The sequence below is a fragment of the Ochlerotatus camptorhynchus genome, unplaced genomic scaffold, assembly GCF_037179485.1.
Source record: "Ochlerotatus camptorhynchus isolate MF236.1 unplaced genomic scaffold, CSIRO-AGI_Acam_v1.1 ptg000014l, whole genome shotgun sequence".
NCBI classification, from domain to species: domain Eukaryota; kingdom Metazoa; phylum Arthropoda; class Insecta; order Diptera; family Culicidae; genus Ochlerotatus; species Ochlerotatus camptorhynchus.
This window is the reverse complement of record NW_027040506.1, coordinates 1,710,083-1,737,240: the sequence shown is the minus strand read 5'-3', so window position 1 is coordinate 1,737,240 and position 27,158 is coordinate 1,710,083. Positions and strand designations below refer to the sequence as shown.

The following is a 27,158-nucleotide window of genomic DNA, read 5'->3' as shown; positions in this document are numbered from 1 at the left end:
ATAGGCTATATAAATCGTTGGGAGTGACAGAGCTAAGAAAGTTAATGTACACTCCTTGGTTGTCCGATCTCCTGGGATGGAACACAGGTATTTACCCCTTGTGTTCGAGCGTACAGTCCTCCCTCCGTACAAGCGTGGAAGGCACCGCCAACCCACTGCCATCCCTCAATCGATCCAGCCGACCTCAGTCGAAGGACAACAGAGAGCGGTGTGCGGACGTAACCTATACGGAGGGAATGCTGTATTCGCCTAGGTTATAGCGCCCTTGCTCGCTACCATTTTCTTCTAGCGGTTGGGACCTGAGCACTAACTCTTGTCCTAGCCCTATATGGCATATGGTTATAGCGCCATTACTCGCTTTCTGAAAAGAGAAGAAGGGAAGGGAAGGAGAGGAAAAGGACTTGGGAAAAGGAAATGCGGAATTCCTTTCCTCATTAGTATTTGTATCGTCAACTTTTATGAAAACTGTATAAATCATTTTTCCTTGGATGTGACCGCGATTTATCATTATCAGGTAAAAAACAGGTAGTGTTGTACTTATTGCTATGAATGCTACACTTCAAGCTGAACAAATCGCTAGTGAAAGACCAAAAGAATTGGAAGATATGTGGGTTGAAATTTTAATAAACGGTGAAGATATTTTCGCTTCTGTCTACTTTCCTTCACACTTTTCCAAAAAACCAGCTTATGAAAAGTTTTTCACTACTGCAGAACTGAAAATTCAAAGAGAAGATTCAAAAATCCAAATTCATATTTATGGAGATTTTAACCAGAATACTGTTAATTTTATAGAGGATAGTAATATAGTAATGATTCTCTGCTGTTACCAATAGTAGGTGAAAACGATACTTTGCAATTCATCTTTGATGAAAGCAGCCACTTAGGACTTCATCAAATTAACCATGTTCGTAACCAGCTCAATTCCTATCTGGATTTTATGTTTACTACTTGTTCAGAAAATTTTTGTATTGTAGAAGCAGCAGTTCCATTATGGAAGAATTAAAAATTTCATACGGCTATTGAATACTCAGTGTTCACAGACTCGCATCGGTCACGCTCAAGCGTTGTTGATTTTAAATTAGTTTGTGATTTAAAAAATGCAATTTCTCCTGAATTTCACAGCAGACTGAATCTAATCTAATCTAATCTAATCTAACACCAACATAGCCAGTTCATCAAAGCATCCTGGAAAATGATAGATATTCCTTCATCACTTTTTTTTCCTATTTGGTATATGTTGCACATCATAGATGCGCAAAATATATCAAAACGGACAGGCCTACTGTGCAGCATTTGAGGGGCAAGATGATTTAGAAACATCGGGCCTGTTTAAATCCAAGATTTAAGCACGATGCTTCAGAATCCAATAAATGGATGAAACGTGGACATCTCGTACCATACGTTCCATTGTATTGTTATTTATAAATCATTTGTCGTTGGGAGCATCTAGTCTAAAAAGGGTAAGTGATGCTCCAGTTTCTTCTAGCGGTTGGGACATGAGCACTAACTCTTGTCCTAGCCCTATATGGCATATGGTTATAGCGCCATTACTCGCTTTCTGAAAAGAGAAGAAGTGAAGGGAAGGAGAGGAAAAGGACTTGGGAAAAGGAAATGTGGAATTCCTTTCCTTATTAGTATTGGTATCGTCAAGTTTAATAAAAACCATAGTAATAATTTTGCCTTGGTCAGAGGTATTATTACGAAATTTGAATAAGATTGTCTTATCATTTGTTCAGTCTATCATAACAAGCTATGACCGACGTGACGATTGTTAAGCCCTGGTTAAACAAGTCAAATCACGTTCCCGAAAGCAGTCATCAATGTATCCCAAACTGGATCAAGCGGGCGCCCTATTTTTCTAAACCTTCCAACGCGTTCCGCCCAATATCTATTAATTACGATTTTCTACAATAGTACACACTAAGATTTTGTTTCCGTGTTCGGTAAATTTTACCGAAATCAGAACAGCTGAACGTTCGGTAAAACTCTGACCTTCATTTTAAAGGCTATTGAATTTGAAAATAATATCAAAACATGTTCAACCTTGTTTAAAAGATTAAATCTTGTTATTTTAGTGGAGATTTACAGGTCGGACTCGATTATCCGGAGTATCATTTTTTTTACACTCCGGATAATCAAATCTTCCGGATAATCTCTTAACGATTGTTAAAATTATCATATTGCATATTATAATACAAAATTATTTCAAATGTCTGCATTTTATTATATTATTATTATTATTTTATAAGTTTTTAACTAAAAAAAAAAAAAAAAATACTCCGGATAATCGAGTCTAAAATTTCGGATAATCGAATCCCGGATAATCGAGTCTCCGCATAATCGAGTCTCCGGATAATCGAGTCCGACCTGTAGTTCCAAAGTAGCTGAAAAGCAATTGAATTGAATTGCATAAATTTTACCGAAAAGTTCAGTTGTTCAGATTTCGGTAAAAATTACCGAAGTCGGCGATAATTTCTAAGTGTGTAGCCTGGGATAAATCCTAATGTCTCCCCCCCAGACCCAACTATGTTCTTGCACTCGCAAAATAGATCATGCGCGATTGAGGTTATCCCGGCAGGAAACAAACGGGTTGTTTTTAACTGTAACAAGCTCACCAAATACAATCACCATGGCAGCACCAACAACTACATACTCGAGTCTTGTCACTATTAACAAGCCATTAAAAATAACAAGGTCTAAAGTGCGTTCCCCTTCTCACTGAAAACTCCTGTTCCCCTCCTGTTCAGTACTAGAGTTCGGTGAAAATTTTGTTCCAGTAACACAACAGGAAAAGGTGTGGTAGATTATGATCGTTACTGGATTGAAAAGATATAATGAACAAAAAGGAACGAACTCACCAAGTTTAGCCGATTGAACCTAAAGGCAGCTTGAGATATGTTGATGGTGTTCACATTGCACACAGATACATCAACACACTACAAACACTATTTGCTTCGTTTCCTTGGCCGTGGGTAAAAGACTTCCACTCTTCCTGCTTGATCCGGATCTATTCGCCGTTCAAGGGAGTTCCACTGCGCCGACGGGAAGCTGGAAAAATCCTCGTGCTCCTCCAGCGCTAGTCCTCTGATTCCGGCTGCAGTTTTTCACCCGGTGGTGCTACTGCTGCGAGTGCTTCCTTCCTGCTGCCGGCTAACCAGCGGAACGCGTTTTGTACCCTTCGTTCGCGTTCGGCCCAAATTCGGAATTTCACCATTTCAACACTCGGTAAACCGCGCATCCGACCCGTTGCCACTGCAAGTCCGTAGTTGAAAATCATTCGAGTCAAAATGTAGAAACGAAAGAAGAAATGAACCCGAGTCAAGCCAAAACAAACAGCATGAAAACTGATCGAAAGTGATTATGTTGATGTTGACGGGGATCTGCTCGAAGAGAAGACAGAATGACTTTCAATTGAAAGTGATGGTTGACAGCTTCATCGTTGCTTGACGATTTTCGATTGAAAGTGACTTTGTGGGACCCTGGTTATAATGCTACCAAATGTTATGTATATATCGGTAACTGGTATTGCATGCCACTGCTAACATTGTTAAACAAAACTAAATTGGAAAAATAATAAAAATAGCAAAACAAAATAAAAACATAACGAAAACGACCGAGTACATTAGTACTTCATATCATGATTAATCAAACAACGTTAATTTTAGCTGCCGGACACTGCCATTTTCAGAGAAATTTAAACTGCAAAATTGAAAAAAAAAATGCTTTAAAATCACTTGACAAAGCAATTGATGTGGGTAGCCCTACTTTTGCTCAATGAAACAGATGAGATTATCCTTAATAAGTTAAAAAATCTCCTTGAAATAGATCGGGTTGCTCCTTAAATGATTGATCAAAAAAAGGAAAAAAATTTAAAATGCTTAGTAAATATTTAAAGTACGCTCCCTAAAATGGAGAAAACTGTACATTAAGCATTTGAAAATGCTCCTTAGTATGCACCGCTTTGCACCATTTTGAAGTGTAATTGTACCATATAGGGGAAATGTTTCTAATGTTGGCCTATGGATCTAAGCTTGGGCCAACGCTAAAAATCTGCTATTTATCAATTTTATCTAGATGAACGCGTTATTGGGACGTTACTTATGGATATTTTTGGTTGCTATTGAAAATTTAGTCCATTGCTGAATTTATGTATGGGTCCAAATTAGGGACATTTAGGCCGATATTACCTGCATTTCCCCTATCATCGTAAAAGCTGCTGTAGAAAGGTTAATAAGTACCATGAAATCAGCTGAAATGTTCAGTAAAAATGCACAAATGCACACAATGATTTACTGAATATTTCAGCTGTTTTCATGGTTGTACTTATTAACCTTTCTACAGCAGCTTTTCCGATGAAATATGGTACAATTACACTTCAAAATGGTGCAAAGCGGTGCATACTAAGGAGCATTTTCAAATGCTGAATGTACAGTTTTCTCTATTTTAGGGAGCGTACTTTAAATATTTACTGAGCATTTTACGATTTTTAACGTATTTTGATCAATCATTTAAGGAGCAACCCGATCTATTTTAAGGAGATTTTTTTTACTTATTAAGGAACATGGTCATTGTTTAATGATTCATTTACCTTTTAACCACAGACAAACAGACATAACACTAGCAAGTTGTTAATCGAACAAGCATTTAACGGTCAATTTAAAAGTATCGTAGTTGGTAGTACCGCCACCTGTGGCGCGCATAGTCAGTTCCCTTGCGTTTGACGTTTATACACTATCGCCATCTGTTCAGCGTACTACCCACCACAGTGTACTCAACAGATGGCGGTAATGTTTTAGCGACGATGTTTTACAGTGAGAAATATTCAATGTGTTATGTCTGTTTGTCTGTGTTTTAACCATTGATGTGATTTACAATAATGTGTATTTTTGTGCATGTTAAAAAATTCAAATTACTGATTTAACGGTAAATCAAATTATATCTCGCTAGACTTATGACGCAGAAGCTTAGTGTTTTCAGCAAAGATTCATGAAATCTATAGATCTACAAAGTTGCCGAAGACATAAACATATCTTGGGATGTCTAAAAGTTATTTTTTCTATGTGTACTGTTTTTTTTTTTATATCTTTATTAAGGAGACTTTCAGCCCTGGGCTGGTTCGTCTCCTATGTGTACTACTATTGTGTGTACTATTTATGGATATTTCAGAAGATGCAGATTCACATTTCAAGAAACTTTTTCCAAGACACCTAAACGCTAAAACACCGAGAACAGCGAAAAAATGGTTTAGACCACCTTTTTCCAGAATGTGCATTGTTTTGAATTTTAGTTGCTCTTTATTTGGTAGTGAATCCTAGTTTCTCCTTTTGCAATCCTTTTTCTCACACAGAAGTTGAAAGAGTGTGCAAAGTAAGCAACTGATACATACTTGTTTGTCCAAACTAATTCAAATTAATATCACCCCGTTCTGCAAGGGGTTCAGCAAAACCATATCGTTACCAGCAGCAACCCAAGATCGGACCGTTCCCTTCCCTCTCGATAACTGCCTACAGCTACCCTTGGCACCGTGATATTCGTTACAAAACTAACTTCGAACTTCCAAGTTCGAACGGCAGCGTTGGGAAATCAAGCTCATACAGCACCACACTAAGACCAACTACCTACCACTGCTGTGCACGGGGGTTTCGTTTAGGCTAGCAATTTAGCGCATACTTATCTCATTATGGCCATTAAAAATAATAAAAGAAAATCACCTGTTCTAGGCAACCATTCACACTAGCTCTACAGCAGCAGCAGCAGCAAGGCGTGCTGGACCCTTTCCTGTGCAGCCCTAGACCCACCACCATCGCACGCTATCAATCTGGGAATTGTTCTGTTGGGACACGGCAGCCCGCACAGAGGGGAAAATTTTCACATTTGCACCGTGTGATTATGTCTTATTTCTATTTTCTTTGGTAATAATTTGATTGGCTCGGAAGGCGCAATAATCGCGCGCGCTCCGCCAGTAAGTCAGTGGGCTGACTGACCACGACCCACGAGCCCCGGTGCCACGGGGGTCCAATCATGAGTTCCTATGCTATGCTCATATCTTAGTCAGCGAATCTCTGGCAGGTTCTATGTACGGTCTGATACGAACGGTTGTTCAGGTTGTGCGAGGCCATCCGAACCGTGAATTGTTTTCTCTGTGGGTTCTCGCAGTGCAAATTGGTTGTAAGTAACTGGAATTACAGAAAATCCATAAGTGGATGATCGCGCCCGAACCCAGCATCTAGGCGGAGGAAGTGGAACATTATCGCAGAGCAGAGTTAGAATTGTGGCCAACGATTGATTCTAACTGATTTCCATAAAGACCTGTGCCCGATAGTGCTCGGCTGGTTGAGGCATAGTTCTTCCTTCGCCCAAGCATCGAAGAAGCGGATGGAACTATCTGGGTCAAATGCCGTAGAAGGCGTGATTACATAAATACTGCGCTCCAACCGATCATTATAACCCTACACCACCCGCAAAGCCAGCCAGTGATCTCTCGGCTTTCGAAACAGTACCCGATTGATACACAAATAAACAGTTTTGTTTGATCACCGGATCAGATCGAGCGTTATTTTTTTCCTTCTCGTAAATTTTGGAATAGGAGGTCTGATTTTTTTCAGGCCACAGAGATCATAGGGTTGCATCATCATATTGGCAGCAGCCCTTCCTCATCCACGTCCAAGAATCGAAACAATCGTAAACGACACCGAAATGGCTCCCCAAAAACCAATCCTCGAGAGAAGGCGTACAAAGCATTGGTTATGACATTGCCAGTCAAAATCAATCCGTACCATTGAATGCTGAACAACTTCACATCGCTGCACAGTGATCGAGACAGGATTAAATTGACCAAAACGTGCATCTACTACACCAGAGCATCATGCTCCACGCCAAAGGACCACTGTGGGATCCATACTAATGACGAAGTGTACACAGTTGTACTCCATTGCCCAATTCGTACATATTTTTGCCCAGAAAGCAACCTCTCCAACATCAATCGTGGTTGGTCGGGATGGGCCGCCGCCGCTTGTCAAACCAAATTATGCACGGTTGTTCAGCGAGAAGCAATCCCGCCGGTCTACGCGTAGTAGAATTCGGTTCGGATCTTTCTCCCTTTCAATCACCCACACGGATGCATGCCCGGCAGCAGCAGCCACGGCACCCGCCTAACCAGATCGTAATTATGCCTCTAAACAATCAATTTTATTCAATTAACTTGACGGCACACACCGCAGCAAACGCTTCTGCCGTTCGTGGGTCGTCGTTTGGGGCATTGATTGGGGATTCGTGGAGTTCAAAAGTTGAATAGATCACATACCACGCCGATGCCGACGCCGCTGTCGCGATCCGGTGCGTCTGTGCTGCATTCTGTTCACCGCACCACACACCGCACAGGTAACCCTATAATTAAGCTGAACCGAAAAGGCTCGATTCGAACATCGGTGCTTTGGTGGATGGTGATGTTGTTGTTGTTGTTATTAGGGGGTGAAGCAATCCATAAAGTGTCGAAGAAGAAACTAGAAGGAACTCGCTGCGCTCAGCTCGAATGAATGGCCACGAAGGTGATTGTTTTGGTTTAGGTTGCAATTTTTGAACACGACGCTGGATCAAAACATTGATTGATACGAGGGTGGCCGATGATGAAATTGAAACTGACAGGGGGTAATCTTTCGGGTATGATTATCGCTCGGTTTGACATCTCATGCTCCATCGGTGAAAAGCGATAGGCTCGGATAGTAAGTGGGTCACAGCAAGCTTGAGCACATGTGCTTTGAACGTTAGACAAAGTGTTACATGTGCCAATTATTGGGTAAACCGATCCTCACCGAACCCTCCGGCTTGGATTGAAATAATACAATTAAATTTGTTGGTATTAAAAAATCGTTTACAACCCCCGTACATGATGTGCCTCATGAATATGATACGTACCACTATATGCCTACACTTAATACTTGGTTACTAATTGAGAACTTTCTAGGACTGTATCATTTTTGAACTAGTTTATTGTTTGATAAACACAGTGATGGTCTATAACAAATTATTTTATATTCCGAAGAACAGTAATCAAGTTTTTAATCCGTGGCGTTTGTTCCACTGAGACTGACACCGACTACATAATAGGAAGGTTGATTTTCGTAAACCAAAGTTAAACATTGTTTACATCTGTCAGGTTTGTAAAAAATTAAATGTTGTTTGTTGTTGCTTGCACAAAATAATGACTAACTACTATTGTTTGTATTCATATTCTTTTCAGATGATATTCCATCCTAAGCAGCTGTAGGACACTGCTTTCCATCGATTTCCATCACTTGGGATTGAACGGATGGTTTACTGTATGCTTGCTTCTTTTTCAAATTATAGCCATACTGTTGCGATCTTATTTCACGGTAGTCAAATGCCTCCTTGAAATCATCAGCGACCGGAGATTCTACCAAACACTTGTAGTACTCCCAAGCTATATCTTTCGATGGTACCTTGCAGTTATCCAATGCTTGCTCGAGGCTCGCTGTATCCTTACCTACCTGTTTAAAGTCCCGTTTGATCTCCTCACGCTTAAAACGAAAATGATAAGATGAAGATCAATATTTTCAACCGAATCGATACTGTCTCCTTACATCGAGTTGATTGTTCTTGGTGATGTAACGCAGTCCTTTCATTATGCACTCGGTGTGTCTTTTGAAAACATCATCATCCAAAACTTTATACTGCCTGATCTCGCAAAGCTTTTGACGATCGTTAGAACCTTCCGGGTAAAATTTATCCTCGCAAAACACAAAATAGGACTGGCCCTTCTGTCTGATCTGACCATTCTGTTGAAAATTAAAATTAAAAATCTATGTACAACTTTGGCTCCAACAAACTTTACCAACTTCTCGTAGATCTTTGTAGTCAGTTCCTTATTTCCATGGAACAAGTTTTTACTTGTCGTCTTATGATCGTTGTGCACCTTGACATAGGCATTGAAAACAGCCGTACACTCATTATCGGTGTTTGGTAGCTGTTGAACTGCTTTTATGAATTCATCCACTTTGCTCTTAGCTGCCGAATTCGGATACTCTTCCGACTGTTTCTTGATCACATCCGCCTAAATCAAATATCAAGTATCGAAACCTACGCAATACCGTTAAATACAAAACAGGAAACGCACATCAAATTTCCCAGTAGAAGGATTGTACAACCCCGTCTTGTCCAGAATGCACTTCGCAAAGCAATGTGTGGCTTTATCGCCTGCCGGTTCTTCTTCCCATTCCTTCCATTGTGCCAAAGTCGGTAGTCTACTGGCATCGTCTTTCAAGTTGTCTTCCATGCAGCGGGTAAAAATGAACAGCATCTCTTCCGGGTCAAAAGGAGCCTGCGATGCAACCTGCACAGATGAAATAATTTTCATTATAAATTTTACACGCAGTGACTTCGATATCCTACCGTGGAAAGAAAGGCAGCAATTACGACGAACGTTGTAAACCCCATGTTTGCTTCTGTATTCAACTGACATGTAGAAGCGAGCATTCCCTTGCTTTTATGTTACTCTGATGGCTACAAAACAGATGTATTGTTCAAATAAATAAAAAAAAACAGTACTGTGATAAGACATTGAATAGTTACATATTACTATAAGGTTGATTTATAAGCAAAATGATGGATGCAGGCTGTGCAAATTTTGTGGCAGATGTGATCATCTGGCATGCTTGGCCTTTGAAAATATTAATGTTCATCCAACTTGTGAGCTATCTTACTATTTCCTAAGCTGAGCTAATAAAATTATCAGATTATGAAGAATATTAGAATAGAAGGATTAGGCTGAATAGTTACCAATTAATATTAAGTAACAGAAATGTGTTCATCTGTAGTGTAGTAAATTATTTATTAGTTCGTTATTCGTAGAACATTTTTGAAGTATTATTTTTGGTATTTTACCTTTATTGTCAGGCTCATTTGTTGTTCAATAAGTTGAGAAGTTGTGTTCAATAACAGAAGTTGTGTTCAATAACAGATTAATAGCTTATTATGCTATCAAAGCATAATTTCTATTGTTATGATATTTTGGTATCATGAGTTCAAGAGCTAATTTTGATTTGATAGCAGAATAAGCTATTAATATATCATTAAATTCATTCATTTAAACACCATACCAAACGCTTGATGAGATATAATTGCCAAATGGGATTTAAATTTGCCATAATTTTCGCTATTCTTTAGATATGGCAACAACTGACTTTGCTATTGCTCAGCTATAGTCCCGATGATTATTTGATATTATTTTTGATATTTTACCTATATATCGATCGAACAAAATAATAGCACTTTTTTATGATCTCTTCCCCAATGTTAACAGTAACACTTGATTTGATATTCTTGCCAAATCGAGTCTAAATGAAATTGCCTCCCGAGCAAATTCTGGGAACAAGTTTAAAACTAAAATGGATGTTTTGATGTCGCTGGAAATCGATTAAAATATCAAAATTTATCGATTAAAATATCAAAATTGAGAGCATAAAAATCTTCTTGTGACATTACATTGAAAACTAATTCTGTTATCAGTGCGAGCAAACTGAAAACTCAATATGATTTACATTTTTCCTGTCGATAGCAAATCAAGAATTCAATTTGATCCTCTGCTAAGGCAATGAAAACAAAACTGCAACAACATATTTTTGAAGAGCAAAATTTGTTATCAAATCTATCACTTGCGTAAACTGAAATCAAATTATGATTTCAGTTTGATGTTGATATCAAAATTTGAATTAGAACTGCTGGAATTTACTCGGGTTATGAGACTAATTTCTTTGAAACTAGATTCCATTTTCAGAAATAAAAACAAAACAAAAATACAAGCTGAAAAAAATATCACAAATTGTTGTCACCAAATTAAAATAAAATATGTACAATAACAAAATAGTACATTATTAATATTAATAAACTTATTTTTGATAAGCTTTTAATTATCAAAAATGCAAACTTTCCTGAAATTGACACAACGGGCACTTCAAAATTGGCTAAAATCGTAGAAAATAAACTTTTTTTTGACACCGAGGGATGGCAACCAAAGGGCGACTACGATCGTTTACTAACGTATGCGTGATAATGTTTGCACCATTGAACAATGTCAAAATTAGAAAAATTCTCAAAAATTTCGTTTTCGAGTTTTTTTTTTATTTATTCAAAGGGGGTGTTTCTCAGAGTCTTAAACTATGTTTATCATCGATCGAGTTTCCACTTGCTGCAATTACGGTCCTCCACATGCTTCCGAAATGCACGGCAGGTTCTAATAATGTAGTCTGGATCCATTTATTTCCAGGTACGGGTCAATGTTTGTCTGAAGCTTGCTGTACTCAGGTGGATCGAAAACAGCGAACAAAATGAAGAGAGGTGAGAAATCCGACAGGGTGGCGTTTAGAACAGGCCTTCATGACGCGCCATATTGAGTAATCCAGCGGATTAAGATCGAGGCTGGATGGCGGCCACATATTCTTCGCCCAGAACGGAAGATGTTCCTGCAACCACTTCTTAGTGCCGCTCGAGGTGTGGCACGGAGCCCCATCTTATTGAAAAACAACATTTGGCTTACTGTTCTTTGATCCACGGAAGAACATACTTACTTAAAATCCCGATGTAGACCTCCGTGTTGACCTTGTCGCCTCCTGGAATGAACACCGGGTTCATTGTTTTGCCATCGGAAGCCACCAATCCAAACACCATAACGCTAGCAGGATGCTTGGTCAGATACACGTTCTTGTGCTCGTCGGCCACGTCTTTTACCGGAAGAGAACTAATATACCGGTTGGTTCTGGAATTTGATACGTGATCGACGGTAAGCATGCTCTCGTCGGTGAACAGGATTACCGGATTTTTTCGCTTAAGGAAGTTCAAGATTTTCTTGCAGCGTTCGACTCGTAGCTCCCGGATGCGGTTGCCGTAAAGTCACTAATCCCGTGTTCCATTGCCATTTTCCTTATTGAACGCACTGGATTCACCCGAATCTTCTTTTTGACAGCAGCGATAACCCTCGGAACCCGAGCTGACTTCGGATGACCTGTGGCCACCTTCGCGGATATTTGTCCTTTCTTATCTCGGTCTAAAACCCTTTTGACGGTCTACCGGGACACTACCACGGCGATTGAAATGTCTTTTTTGCGACATTTGCGCGTGGGACAAATCACGAATACGCTGCCACTTCGTCATGGTGCAACTGTCAAACTAAGTAAATCATTTTCTTTTATACACAGCCTACTACGGTATGAGCTATTGGCGTTGACGGCACCGTTGAAAAATCGTCTCTTCTAGCAAACATTGACAGTATCTTCCGGGAATTTTCGGTGGAGTAAAGAAATAGTACAAAAGTCGCCATGTTTCACGCACAGTCTGATGTTTGCTTACGTGATTTTCCATATGAGTAAAGAGCTACAGAGTCACCATCAACGCCAATAGGTTACGTGCATGCAAAGAAAACCAAGGCATTGTATGCACAGAGAACTTTATTTGTATGATGGTGCAAACATTATCACGCATACGGTCCAGAGCTAGGATAGAAGGGTACTTATTTTGGCAAAGATATTCAGATTGTATAGTTGACAGTTTAATAGAGAATTTCTTTACCAGTACATAACATATGTGGAATTTCATGCAAAAAGCTGACTCAAATCTGACCTCTTTTTTGTTTTGCCTCAGTGGTATAACTTTAGAAGAAGAGGTGACAATTGGCTTCTTCCTCTTTTATTTCTATCTCTATCTCTATCTTTATATATCTCTATCTATATCTTACGCACATGAAATCGGCCAATCAGGAGCTGGTTCACTTCCCAAGTAACATTGAAGGTTTTATCGAGGTTCTATAGCATTCTACAAGTCTAAATCATGGTCTACAGAACCCTCATAAACATTCGAAAACCCGGTAAACCCGCGTCGGATTATAACTCGTACCGTCCCATCGCGATGCTGTCCTGTATACGGAAATTGTTGGAGAAAATGATTCTTTTTCGTCTAGACAAATGGGTCGAGTCGAATGGTTTACTTTCAGATACGCAATTTGGATTTCGGAGAGGCAAAGGAACGAGCGACTGTCTTGCGTTGCTTTCAACTGAAATTCAACTGGCCTATGCGCAAAAACAGCAAATGGGTTCAGTTTTCTTGCACATTAAGGGGGCTTTTGATTCTGTTTGTATCGATGTCCTTTCAGATAAACTCCACGATAGTGGGCATTCACCAATTATGAACAACTATTTGAGCAACTTGTTGTCTGAGAAATATATGAGCTTTTCTCATGGAAACTCGACAACTTCACGAATTAGTTACATGGGTCTCCCCCAGGGCTCATGTTTAAGCCCCCTTCTTTATAATTTTTATGTAAAAGACATTGACGGTTGTCTTGATGAAAATTGCTCGCTAAGGCAGCTTGCAGATGACGGCGTTGTGTCCGTTATAGGGCCAAGTGCACCGGACCTGCAAGGACCATTGCAAGATACCTTAGACAATTTGTCTACTTGGGCTATGAAGCTGGGTATCGAATTCTCTCCGGAGAAAACTGAGTTGGTTGTTTTTTCTAGGAAGCATCATTCTGCACAGTTACAGCTTCAACTAAAGGGTAGAACAATCACTCAAAGTATATCTTTCAAGTATTTAGGTGTCTGGTGGTTCGATTCCAAATGCACATGGGGAAAACATATTGCGTATCTGAAACAAAAATGCCAACAAAGAATCAATTTTCTTCGTATAATTACCGGAACATGGTGGGGAGCACACCCGGAAGATCTGATCAGGTTGTACCGAACAACCATCCTTCCGGTTTTAGAGTACGGCAGCTTTTACAGCCTAGCGCAGCAAAAACACACATTCTTAAGCTGCAACGGATTCAATACCGTTGCCTTCGTATTGCGCTAGGCTGCATGCACTCGACTCATACGATGAGCCTCGAAGTACTCGCGGGTGTTCTCCCACTGACAGATCGTTTCGCTGAGCTGTCTTTCCGGTTTCTCATCCGTTGTGAAGTATTGAATCCTTTGGTAATAGAACACTTTGAGAAGCTGCTCGACCAAAATCCTCAAACAAGATTCATGAGTTTGTACTATGAGTACATGACGCTGGAGGTTGGTCCTTCTTCATTAATCTCCAATCGTGATTGCTTTCAAGCCTTCTATAGTTCCTCTGTAAATTTTGATCTGACCATGATGCAAGAAATCCATGGAATAGCAGATCACCATCGGTCGATGGTTGTTCCCTCAATTTTTGCAATCAAGTACCACCATGTAAGTAACGATAAAAGATTTTTCACAGATGTGTCAACCAAAAATGCTTCCACTGGATTTGGTGTATTTAATCAATTTCATAGCGCCTCCTATAAACTACAGAAACCATGCTCCGTATACGTTGCGGAACTCGCAGCTATATTTTACGCAGTAGAGTGAATTGCCTCACTACCTTCTGACCATTATTTCATTTTTACGGATAGTCTTAGCCGATGAAGCACTCCTCGTATTTCCTGCCTGAAATACGAACTAAACTGAGTGCTTTATCTAACTGCTCCTATACTATCACCTTAGCTTGGGTCCCATCTCATTGCTCAATTCCGGGTAATAAGAAAGCGGACTCATTGGCTAAGGTGGGCGCTATGGAAGGCGATATTTTTGAGCGACAAATCGCCTTCAACGAATTTTTCTCCATTGCTCGCCAGCAAGTCCTCATCAGTTGGCAACAAAAATGGAATGATGGTGAATTGGGAAGAGGGTTACATTCTATTCTCCCACAGGTGTCGAACAAACCATGGTTCAAAGGGTTGGACATGAGCCGCGACTTTATACGCGTTATATCAAGGCTTATGTCCAATCACTGCTCGTTAGACTCGCACTTCTATCGAATTGGGCTCTCAGGCAGCAATTTATGTGCGTGTGGCAGTGGTTATCACGATATCGAGCATGTTGTTTGGTCGTGTACCTTACACCGTGTTGCCAGATCTGAGTTATCCACATCCCTCAGGGCCCGAGGAAAACAACCCGCGACCTTGACTATTTGAATTTAATTTATGTGTTTTTAAAGCGGATAGATTTGAGGATTTAGAAGTAAGTGTCATCTTGTGTTCTCCCAAGTTGTTAGCTACCCATCGGTGTACCCCCATGTTTGTCTTTTTCATCAAAGTGTCGCCTAGTTCGAGATCAAGAGCACATTGCTCTCCAAACCTTCTGTTCACAATCCCTACCCTGCCATCCATTTGTTACAATTTGTTACCCCTAACCTCGAGATAGCCAGAGAGTAATCGGCCCCCGCTTTACTAACGTTAGTTTTAAGTAATTTTGTTATCTAAACAATGAATATCGGCTCCGCAAAGGTACAGCAAATGAGCCTGGAAAAATAAACGAACTATTAAAAAAAAAACCCTCATAAAACCAAAATTGTTACTTAGAAAAGTGGTTCATTTTCGCCCCCGTATTGTCATCTCTTCTCTTAGGGTATAACTGGCATAGTTGGACATCGATCTGTCAAAATAAAATTTTCGTGATATCGACACTGAGCGTTCATAAAGACCAATGTCGAAAACATAAATAATGGCTTCTTTCGTAAGTGTCTCGTAGGTCAAAGTCAATCCATGGAAGCTACTAATGTTATCGGATAGGAGGACTCTTCCTCTACCCAATCATGGTGTTGGTTTTCTTGAAAGAGCTTTCATTTTCGAGAAATTCACACAAAAAGTAATTGTTTACATTGACATAGCATTAACGTTGACGGCGACTCTGCAACTCTTTACTCCTGGTAAAATCCCATAAGCATCTGACAATCTGTGCATGAAATCTAGCGGACTTTGTCTTATCTCTCCATTCCTCCAGCCGTTTCTTAATGCAAGGATTGACAGAATCATATGGAATGTTCATAGGAGTGAAAGGGTAAGGAAATGTTCACCAAGACTCACGCACAGACTGATGTTTGCTTATGGGATTTTACCATGAGAGAGAAGAGTTACAGAGTGACCGAAGAGGCGAATTGTCAATAGTCACGGTAATGCGTAATGAGATGTAAATAGGTGAGGCACAGATAATTTGTCGTCTCTTTTGTTCGTCCGCTGTTGAAATGCTTGATGGAGTTTTTTTTTCCTTGTCGGGTATTTTCATCACTGCGACCATTTTTCTGATCTATTGTGATATATTCCCCATTTTTTATTTAGCTATATCAAGATGCCGTATAACTATTATTAGGAGTGAACGCCATCGTTTGACTAATAGCATTATCCCAGCACGGCATTGTACTTCGAATAAAGTGCACTGCCGTACTGGGAGTTGTTCTCCAAATGTCAAAGGGTTCTATCAGCCCCTTGTCGAAGAACTTACGCCTTTTATTGAAAATTGCCGGACAGTGGCATAGCAAATGTTCCGAGTCTTCCTTTTCTATGCCACAGAAGCGACATACATCATCTTGAAGTTTTCCAATCAGCTTCAAGTGATAACGGCTCGGACAATGACCTGTTATAAGACCTGCATATATACTAAGATCTTTCTTAGAAAGTTCCACGATTGTGTGGGTCACAGAAATGTTTGGATTAATAAATCGCTTCGACTGCCTAGCAATGGAAGTGTTCTTCCAGTTTTCCTCCACTTTTGAAGATTCCCACGCTTTTAGCTCCATTCTAAGAGATGCAGCCGATAAGCCACAAAAGGGCTCTGGCCCGATGAACTTATGAGAAGATCCGAGTCTTGCTAGTGCATCAGCTCTTTCATTTCCCTCAATCCCGCAATGACCAGGAACCCAATATAAGTTGACTTGATTATGACAAGACAATTTTTGAAGTGATTGAACACACTCCCAGACAAGTTTTGATGAACATGTCGCCGACTTTAAAGCATTTAGAGCAGCTTGACTGTCGGACATGACGCATATATTTGAACTCTTATAGTTTCTACGCAAACATATAACAGAACACTTTAAAATTGCTTGGATTTCAGCTTGGAACACAGTTGGCCATCTGCCCATAGGAACCGATATTTCTATACCTGGGCCAGTTACTCCTGCTCCCACTTGATTGTTCAATCTTGAACCATCTGTATAAAAAACAATCGATCCTGGACGAAGAACCGGGCCACCAAATTGCCATGAATTACACCCAGGGTCAACTACTCGAAAAAGTCGATTGAAATTGTATATTTTCTCCATCCAGTCTTCGTTGTTCCTTACTATAGAGTTGATACTAACAGTTTTTAGAATCGTAAGATGTCCTCTAAGGTCTCCTTCAAAGAGTTTCACTGACATTGTAATCCTTAGAGCACACTTTTCGGCTTCTAATTGTACAAATTGATGCAATTGTAGCATATAAAGCAAAGCATCCAATGCCTTCGATGGTGTACTTCTCATTGCACCTGTTATTGAGAGAGTTGCTAACCTTTGGAGTTTTTCTAACTTTCTCTGAACAACACTCTCTTTTGTTTTTGGCCACCAGACCAATGCACCATAAGTAATCCTGGGTTTCACAATTACCGAGTAAATGCAATGGATCATTTTCGGTTTCAGTCTCCACTGTTTACCGAATGTTCTTTTGCATATCCATAGAGCATTAGTAGCTTTGTTTATTGCCTGCTATAGGTGCATATTCCAATTAAGTTTACTATCGAGGATTACTCCAAGATATTTGACAGCATTAGAAAGTTACAAAAGTGTGCCTTTCAATCTTATGTTGTCTAATGAAAATTTCTTCCTTCGGGTAAATGGCACGATAGTAGTTTTAGAAGGATTTATGTTTAATCCTTCCCTATCACACCACGATGAGACAAAATTTAAAGCAATTTGCATTCTGTTAGCGATAAAACAATCATATTTGCCACGTACAATTATTACTATATCATCTGCGAAGCCAATTATTTCGAAGCCATGGGCTATTAAATTTTTGAGAAAATCATCAACTATTAAAGACCACAATAGAAGTGATAACACGCCTTCTTGCGGGCATCCTTTGGTTCACTTAAACTGATGTGTGAGCTTCCAAGGTTTGCTGATATTTCTCTTTTTGATAACATTTCATTGATCCAATTTACAATGCTTTGATCGAAACCACGTTTCATCATAGCTGTAGTCATTGAATCGTGAGATGAATTATCGAATGCACCTTCAATGTCAAGGAATGCAGCAAGTGAAATTTCTTTTGCTTCAAAAGATCTTTCTAGTTTTGTAACAACCGTATGGAGTGCTGTTACTGATGACTTACCTTCCTGGTATGCAAATTGATATTTTCTCAGAGGATTTGTAACTAAATATGATGACTTTATGTGTTCATCTATTATTTTTTCCATTATTTTTGGCAAAATAGACGATGGAGTTTGACGTGTGGGCAATCTTTTTTCGACTAGCTCGACAGGGGGCTTTTCAAAGATTTTTTAACTAGTATTTTCAAGTCGGTCAGAAGCCAATCAAGAGCGTTGTTATTCAGTAATATTGCCTATTTACAGATGCATTATTTCTTCGTCTCTTCGATCTTTGAATTGGATTCATGACGGAAATTATGTAAAATGAATATAACTTAATGCAAACCAATTCAAAGATTTGAGGATTACGTTGAATAGGTGTAAAACTTTTATTTTGTCCGTGGTGTGGGGTATAAATGTGTCACCCTATCAATAGAGATGTTAGCCGATAGTGTTCGTGCAACACGGCAGTGTGGTACGATTACGAACGATCATTGGAAACACGAACGCTCAACCGAGTCAGACGACGAGCGCAATCGACACTGCCACTCGTCCTCTTTCGCATTCCATCTGTCGCCGTGAACGGACGTCTATACAGCCGGTGAGTAGCCTCAAGAGGAAGCGATCTCGTCGGAGTAACGGGATTTTCACATTGGCGATCCTGCCAGGTTTGCTGCTTAAACTTTTAAGCAGCAAATAAAGGTGACCTGAAAAAAAAAAACATAGTTTCTTTGCAAGTTATCTCCGCAGCGCCCACCATTCGGTAATAATTCGAAAAGGAGAATCAAAAAAAAAAAAACGTCAAGAGGTCATGTTTGATGCCCAGTTTTAGGGCTTCCGCTTTGGTAGCGTGGTTTTGATAAGATCACAAATACATTAGTATATGTGGTGAAAGTGAATCGGTATTCCCAGGTATGAGTTGAGACAACCATAGGAAGAAAATTACATTGAAGGAGCATTAAAGATGCATAGAGAGAAAAAAATTTCTTCGCTTGTGTCGGGACAACCAACGAAGAATTACTTTTTTTCTCACATGTTTGTATTGGTGGAGACATGAAAGCTTTTTGGAGACGGTAAATCTACACACAGGGTTGTGTGAAGTTTCGCACGTGTTGTGGCAACCGTCGAAAGTTTTCGAAACGAACGTTTGTACTAGCGAGTACATTAAAGCCACACATGGACTTGCGTGTGATATTTTGCACGTGTTGTGGAAACCGTAGAAAGATGCTTACATAGAAGGTCCTTTGAGAAAACTAATCCACACACAGTTTGAAAAAAAAGTGTTTTCCGAAACGTTATAAATCTACACATGGACTTGTGTAAGAATTTTTGTACGTGTTGTGACAACCGTCGAATGTTCTCGGAAGGAATGTTTGTATTAGTGAGTACATTAAAGTACATGCACACATGGATTTGTGTGTGAAATTTTGCACGTTTTGTGGACACCGTCGAAAAAAAACGGAAGAATTATATATATGTATGTATATATATATAGAAGCTCGTCAGAGAAAACAAATTCGCACACGTGTCGTGAAAATCATTGAAAATGGCTGAAGAGAATTTATTTTGCTGAAACAAAATAAACCCACACATGGACTTGTGTGTGAATTTTCACCCGTGTTGTGGAAACCTTGGATCGTTCTGATGTAGTAAATCCACACATGGACTTGTGTGTGAAATTTAGTACGTGTTGTGGAAACCGTCATAAATAACCGAAATTTGTAGTATCAATACCGACACACAAGGCACCTTAACAGGCGAAATCCATTCATGGGGATGCGTGTAGTTTCAAACGAGTTGTGACAATCGTCAAAAGTTATCGAAGAGCGTTTATATTAACTTTTACTGGACGATAAACCCACACATAGACCATCGAAGGCGGTAGAAGGCAGACAAGGAATGTGCTTGGATGAGAAACTGAATTTACATACGGGGTAGTGCGTCGTCTTGCATGTGTGAATGAGAAAGCATATGAGATGACATATTTTCGCATAAATACTCAAATATCCTGTAGTTTTTTTTATGGAAAGGTGTTTACGAGAATAGCATCTAGTGCTTACATGCTCCATGCATTAAATGACCATGAATGATCTGAGATTCATTTGTATTTTCTGTCTCCGGATCTTTCAGAAATGTCAAGCAAGGGAAAGTATGTTCGAGCTCCAATCGACGATGTCGATTCAGAGACAGAATTGGTCAGAGACCCACTTGAAACCTACCGTGACGAATTGGAGTCAATGGAGTTAGGTGCGAACGAAATCGCTACGACAGGTAGCGCAAGTGATGTGGACTCAATCGACATAGTGCCAGAGGAAAATGAAGAAGGAGAGCCAAGTTCAGAGGTTGCGGAAGATAGAGGAGGGTTTTACGAGCGCATGGACAACATGGAAAAAATGTTGGCCGAAATGATACGTGCAATGGATAGAAGTACACCGAATGCTAACACGGTTAGCATCCCCCAGAAATCTGCCCTCGACTTAGTCGATGTAGTCGAACATGGCTGGGGATATCCAAGTGGAGGTGGATCCCACAAATTGCTCGAGGGTCAGCCGGGAATTCGTTGGGAAACTCCCTCTTTTCCCAAGAACGTGCCGGCAAACAAGCTCTGGGAAGCATGGAATCGCTTCCTAGAAAATTTCGAAATCGCCGCATCACTATCGAACGCCAACGATCCCGCTCGGCGTTCTCAAATGCTGTTCTTATCTATGGGAGAGGACCTCCAAGGAATAGTAAGAGCAGCGAAACTTCGACCGGATCTCCGAAGCCCCCAATGCTACTCGATTATGGTGAAGAATATCGATGCCCATCTCAAGTCGATGACCGACACGGCAGCTGAGCATGAAGCATTCATGAACATGCGTCAAAGCAAGGATGAGTCAGCCGTAGCATTTCACGCCCGGTTGCAGGAAAAAGTTAGACTTTGCGGGTACAGCCAGATTGACCAAGAACGATTCGTTCGCGCGCAACTCCTGAAAGGGCTGTCAAACAGAGAGTTGGCAAAAACCGCTCGTACATTTGGGCACGAGACAATCTATATTGTGCAATCTGCGACTAGGGAGGAAGCGTATACCGCTGAAAGTGCAGCATCAAGTGGCCTGAGCGCCCTTGCAGTCTCCCAACGGTTCAACGTACCTGGCGGAAAGCAAACGTTCCGTAAACATGGGTATCCGGACACAGGAATGCGCCAACGGCGAGCACCTTACACTAACAAACCTGGCCAAGGACGACGTTTTCGTTGCTCGAAATGCAACCGTGTGGAGCACAAATACGGATCATGCCCTGCACTTAATAAAAAATGCAACACATGCGGTATGCTTGGTCACTTTGCCGTGACCTGTCGAAAGAAGCGAGTCAGTGCAATTCAGGAGAAGCAGGAAAAGAAGGATCCCGCAGGTTGGACCGACGAAGAAAATAGCAATGATCAGGTATAAATGTTTGTACTTTTTGAAAGACTAGAGAAATAAAGTGTCCCGTAATTGAACTGCAAAAAAAAATAGTATGAACAATTATTATTTTTTATACCACGCCATGCTTTTTTCCCTTCTTCCAGCAAATAAATACTCTTTCTCTCAACGATGTATTGGTGGATTGCCGCTTGGGCTCATCGAGTCCTATTTCTTTTCTTATTGACTCGGGAGCGGACGTAAATGTCATCGGGGGTGATGACTGGAAGGTCTTGAAAAAAGAGTACCACTTGAAAGTGGCTCATCTGGATCCGATAAATTGCTCGAAAAATAAAGAGGTGCGTGCTTACGCATCGAACAACCCAATGAAAATCCGCTGTGTTTTTCGGACGCAAGTTGAGACGGTTGGAATCACCAAGCCAATCGTAACTGCAGAGTTTGTCGTCGTGGATCAGGGTCGGAGATCATTACTTGGTAGATCAACGGCAAGTGAGATGAGACTGCTTGAAGTAGGATCGGCGGTCAACAGCTGTGAGAGTTCGGGTACAATAGAAGCCTTCCCAAAGATGCCCGGGGTTAAAGTGAAGTTCAGCATCGATGAGACTGTACCTTGTGAGAGAAACGCATATTTCAACGTACCAGCTGCGTACCGGGAAGCTGCTAGATCCCGCCTTGCGGAAATGGAAGCTCGTGGAATAATAGAAAGAGTCGAGATGGCCCCGAATTGGATAAGCGGTATGTCCGCTGTGGCGAAAGGAAAAAACAACTTTCGCTTGGTCGTCAACATGCGTGCTCCAAATAAGGCGATAAAACGTGAGTATTTCCGACTTCCGCTGATAGATGAGATGAAGTTAAAGCTACACGGTTCGAAATATTACTCCAAGTTGGACTTGAGTAATGCTTTTTATCATCTCGAGCTCCATAAGCAATCACGGGATCTCACAACATTCTTGACCGAGAGCGGAATGTATAGATTTACGAGGCTGATGTTCGGTGTGAATTGTGCTCCCGAAATCTTCCAACGGGAAATGTGTCGGCTGCTGGAAGGAATTGAGAATGTAATTGTCTACATTGACGACATCCTCATTTTTGCCAAATGCTTAGAGGAACTACGAATCACTACTGCTCGGGTTCTTCATATTCTCCGAAGTAACAACCTTACACTGAACATGGATAAATGTGAGCTAGATAGAACCCGTCTAAAGTTCCTTGGCCACGAATTAGACGGAGATGGGTTCCACGTAGACGAAGCCAAAGTGAACAGCATCCGTAAATTCAGGCATCCGACCACTACTTCAGAGCTACGGAGCTTCCTTGGCTTAGCTTCCTATATTAGTCCGTACATAAAAAACTTCGCCGACATCTCGAGCCAGCTTTGGTCGGTAGCTACAAGTAAAACATGGACGTGGGGTACGGATCAAGAGCAGGCATTCGAGGAGGTGAAAAGACGAATCGTTCATTGCACTAGCACCCTAGGCTTCTTCTCCGAGAGCGACAAAACGGTATTGTATACCGATGCCTCCCCAAATGCACTCGGTGCAGTCCTCGTCCAAGAGAGTGAAGATCGTAACCCACGAATCATCAGCTTTGCGTCAAAAGCCCTTACATCTACTGGGAAAAAGTACGCGCAAAACCAGCGGGAAGCATTGGGAGCTGTTTGGGCAGTCGAACATTTCTCGTTCTTCTTGCTCGGCAGACACTTCACTCTTCGGACAGATGCACAAGGAGTGCATTTCATTTTGAATAGGTCCCGTGAGAACTCGAAAAGAGCTTTGACTAGAGCTGACGGATGGGCCCTTAGGCTTAGTCCTTATAGCTATGACGCAGAGTACGTGCGTGGGCGCGACAATATCGCGGACTCATCGTCCCGCCTATGGGAAATAGCTACTCTCGAAGCGAATGCTGTTGGTTTCTTAACAGAACAGGACATCCGGGAAGCAACTACTCAGGACTTGGAACTCCAAAAGGTGGCCGACGCTTTGGAGACTGACAAATGGACGAAGGAACTGAGGAGATTCCAATCTGTTGAGAGCGACCTTTCCATTCAAGACGGAATTCTAGTAAAGAACGGGTGCGCGGTTATCCCGACCAAACTTCGACAAAAAGCACTCGAACTAGCACATGATGGCCACCCATTGACGGCCAAGATGAAGAGCATCCTACGACAGCGAGTGTGGTGGCCGGGGATTGCAAGCGATGCAGAAACATGGGTTAAGACCTGCCAAGTTTGTGCTACGAATGGTAGACCGGAAAAGCCCACCCCAATGCGTCGGGTATTTGCTCCTCAGGTTGCTTGGGAGACTATCGCAATGGACTTAAACGGCCCTTATATCAGATTCGGCAGCATCTTGATCCTAGTCATCGTCGATTATCGTTCACGATACTTGATCGCACGCTCAGTAAAATCGACGAATTTTGAGTGTACAAAACGAATCCTAGAGGAAATCTTCGAGAGGGAAGGGTTCCCACGATGCATCCGATCTGACAATGGGCCACCTTTCAATGGCACCGAATACAAGCAGTTTTGCTCAGAGAGAGGAATTCAGACTGTTTATTCTACACCACTATTCCCGCAGCAAAACGGGTCGGTGGAGAACAGCATGAAAGTGATCAACAAGGCAATGTCAACAGCAGTTTCTAATAAGACTTCCTATGAAGAGGAATTGAAGGCCGCTGTTAGTGCTCACAATGCTGCTGCACATGCAGTAACCGGAGTCCCCCCGGAGGAGGTTATGTTGGGTCGCAAGATAAAGCGCCGACTACCACTTTTACGTCATACGAAAGCGAACCACGACGACGATCTGCTAGATGCGAAGGACCGGGAAGCTAAACTCAAAGCTAAGGACCGCGAAGATACACGCAGAGGTGCACGGAAGTCCTGTGTAAAGCCTGGTGACACCGTCATAGTCGAGCGTCAATGTAGAGCAAAAGGAGAGACAAGATTCGATCCACAGCGGTACACAGTAATGGAGGAGGATAATGGGAACCTTGTCCTTAGTGACGAGCATGGCCGGATTCTTAAACGACATGTGTGTCAAACCAAAAAAGTGCACGAATGGCGAGACATGGATCAAAGACCGGCCGATTGCGTTGTCGACAACCGTCCGATCGAAGAAACCCAGCGACGTTCAACGAGAGAAAAGCGTGCTCCAGCTTACCTAGATAACTACGTACAGGAACTTGAAAGTAAAGGGGCATTCTACTGATTCGTGAAAGTAAGGAACATACTATTGGCATTGTTTATTATTATAACTTTAAACACTTTTTAGGACATTCGTGATCCTCATCAGCACGAGAAGGCACAAGGCCAGGCGACGCAACACCCGTTCCTCCAATTAACGGTACCATACGCTGAAATTATCTGTAAGTTCTTAGTCTGCGTTTCCGGCAAAACAAACGTGCTTTCCTCGATTGCGTAAAAAAAAAAAACAAAAAAAATATATATATATATAGGGGAATTTACGTATTCTCGTCAATCTAAGCAGCGTCTGCACTTCTACTAGCATTTTCTCAGCGTCACGCACATATATGATGTGTCTGTTTGTTTACATTCATCTGCTGCTTGCTTCTCTATCCATTCCAATCGACAGAATTTTTCAAAACGTTTTGAAAGCGTTTTTACAACGCTCCAAACTTCTCAGGTGAGTGTGACTATTGTCGGCAGCCTCTTTTTCTTCGGCAACCTTCCCATTAGAACTGCGTGTTAACCAGCTGTTCTATTATCGGCAACTCGAAATCAACCCCATTTTGTAGTGCGTATGCTTTATTTGAAGAAAAATGTAGCATTACTGGATTGCTCGATCGTTCAAATATAATCAGATTGAAGCTGAAAGGCTAAACAATCGTTTGGACACATTCAGGGAAGTGCGTTGATGGGAAAACATAGTGAAATCAACGTTTACATTTTGGTTGCCGAAAACAGTCAATGGGTGCCGAAGCCAACATTTACCCTATATAAAAAAATACATAAAAGCATATCAATCTCTACTTTTCTACTTTCGTTTTTCATCAAAAGAAAAAAAAAAAAAACTGAAAACAGGGAAGTTGGTAACCTTTTTTATTTTTTTTTTTGTCGAGTGGAGAAGGGAGATGTGGGGTATAAATGTGTCACCCTATCAATAGAGATGTTAGCCGATAGTGTTCGTGCAACACGGCAGTGTGGTACGATTACGAACGATCATTGGAAACACGAACGCTCAACCGAGTCAGACGACGAGCGCAATCGACACTGCCACTCGTCCTCTTTCGCATTCCATCTGTCGCCGTGAACGGACGTCTATACAGCCGGTGAGTAGCCTCAAGAGGAAGCGATCTCGTCGGAGTAACGGGATTTTCACACGTGGTATGTTGGAATATTGTTAACTGTGCTTTTAGTGAGTCAACTTATGATAACTATACATCACGAAATATCCAGTTGATGCGTATTAACGATTATTTTCGTTAGTAAATAGTGCTCAATTTGATACAGTGGTCGAAAAAAAAGTTTGTTATGATTGTGTATTTTGCCTTTCAAGCAGCAAGGATCCACCTAACCATGTTTGTTGTTACAAAATAATTGGAGTAGTTCTTTCTATTGGGATTTTCGAATAAATTTTCAATTGACGGCAATTGAGAAACATAGGGAGTGTTGAGATCTTGGATATTGCAGGTATCGATAAACGCTCGATTTCATTTATCGTCCTGCTTGCAAAATTCTTGCGAATGGAACGATGCAAAGTTAGCTCAAAACACTGCATATTTTTCAAATGGTACTTCTGACTTTTGTTCCAAATTCTGGACTACAAAATGTAAGCACCTAATTCCAAATTTACGCGGTCATGTTTTTCCTCCCACGAAACCTAATGAAATCGAAGTCTGATGCAGTTGGTTCCAAAAAATTAGAAAATGACCAAAGAAGGACATGTTATATACATGTTTCATCTAAGTTTACCACAGGCTTTGCTGTGTGAATCAAGGTGATGAATTTGTAAAAGTAAGCCATATAATTATAAATAAAGCACATAAATGGTAAAAGAAATAGGAAGACATGAGTTCAGAAAGGCTAGGAAAACATACAATTATAAACCACGGTAGAATCATTTAAAAGAATTGACAAGCCCCTTGATCCCCTTTCTCATTTTACAGCTGGTATAATCAATTTGATAGATCGATGTCCTTCTATACCACTTGAAATCACTGAAATGAGGTCGATTTTTGATGATCGAGTTCCATATATGTTATGTGTTACCAGGCAGGGCAAGTGTACCAACTGACTTGCTGCCTTTGGCAAAGTTGTTCTGATGGGAAAATCTTATTGGATAGTATACCGTTTAGCTCAGTATGATGTCACCAAAGATGTAAATCGTATTATTCAACATATCTATTACATATTGTTTGGCAATCTACGATATGCAACATTCATAGCAAACATAACCGAAAGAAAAGCGGGCAGAGAAAAATAATAGCTATCAAAATGGTAATATAATGATGGCTAATTTTAACATAGCCCTATGCCCTGTGTAAACGGAGATAGATCAGTTCTGTTGTGAGTATAAAATGGGTTACTATGAAACAATAAAATTTATATTCAATTTATTGCATTACATCGCTTTTCGATCGATTTTACTTTTGAAAAAGA

The 27,158-nt window shown here is 40.8% G+C and overlaps 1 protein-coding gene across 1 annotated transcript; it reads right to left on the bottom strand.

Moving 5' to 3' along the window:
• Positions 1-7,881: 7,881 nt before the first annotated feature.
• LOC135700974 (long form salivary protein D7L1-like) lies at positions 7,882-9,488 on the bottom strand. The gene is made up of 5 exons (XM_065221666.1): positions 9,409-9,488; positions 9,134-9,349; positions 8,852-9,070; positions 8,601-8,795; positions 7,882-8,537 (listed from the first exon to the last, which is right to left on the bottom strand). Exons 1-5 carry the CDS (start codon positions 9,451-9,453, stop codon positions 8,253-8,255), a joined length of 960 nt encoding a protein of 319 aa, XP_065077738.1. The 5' UTR covers positions 9,454-9,488; the 3' UTR covers positions 7,882-8,252.
• Positions 9,489-27,158: the final 17,670 nt, after the last annotated feature.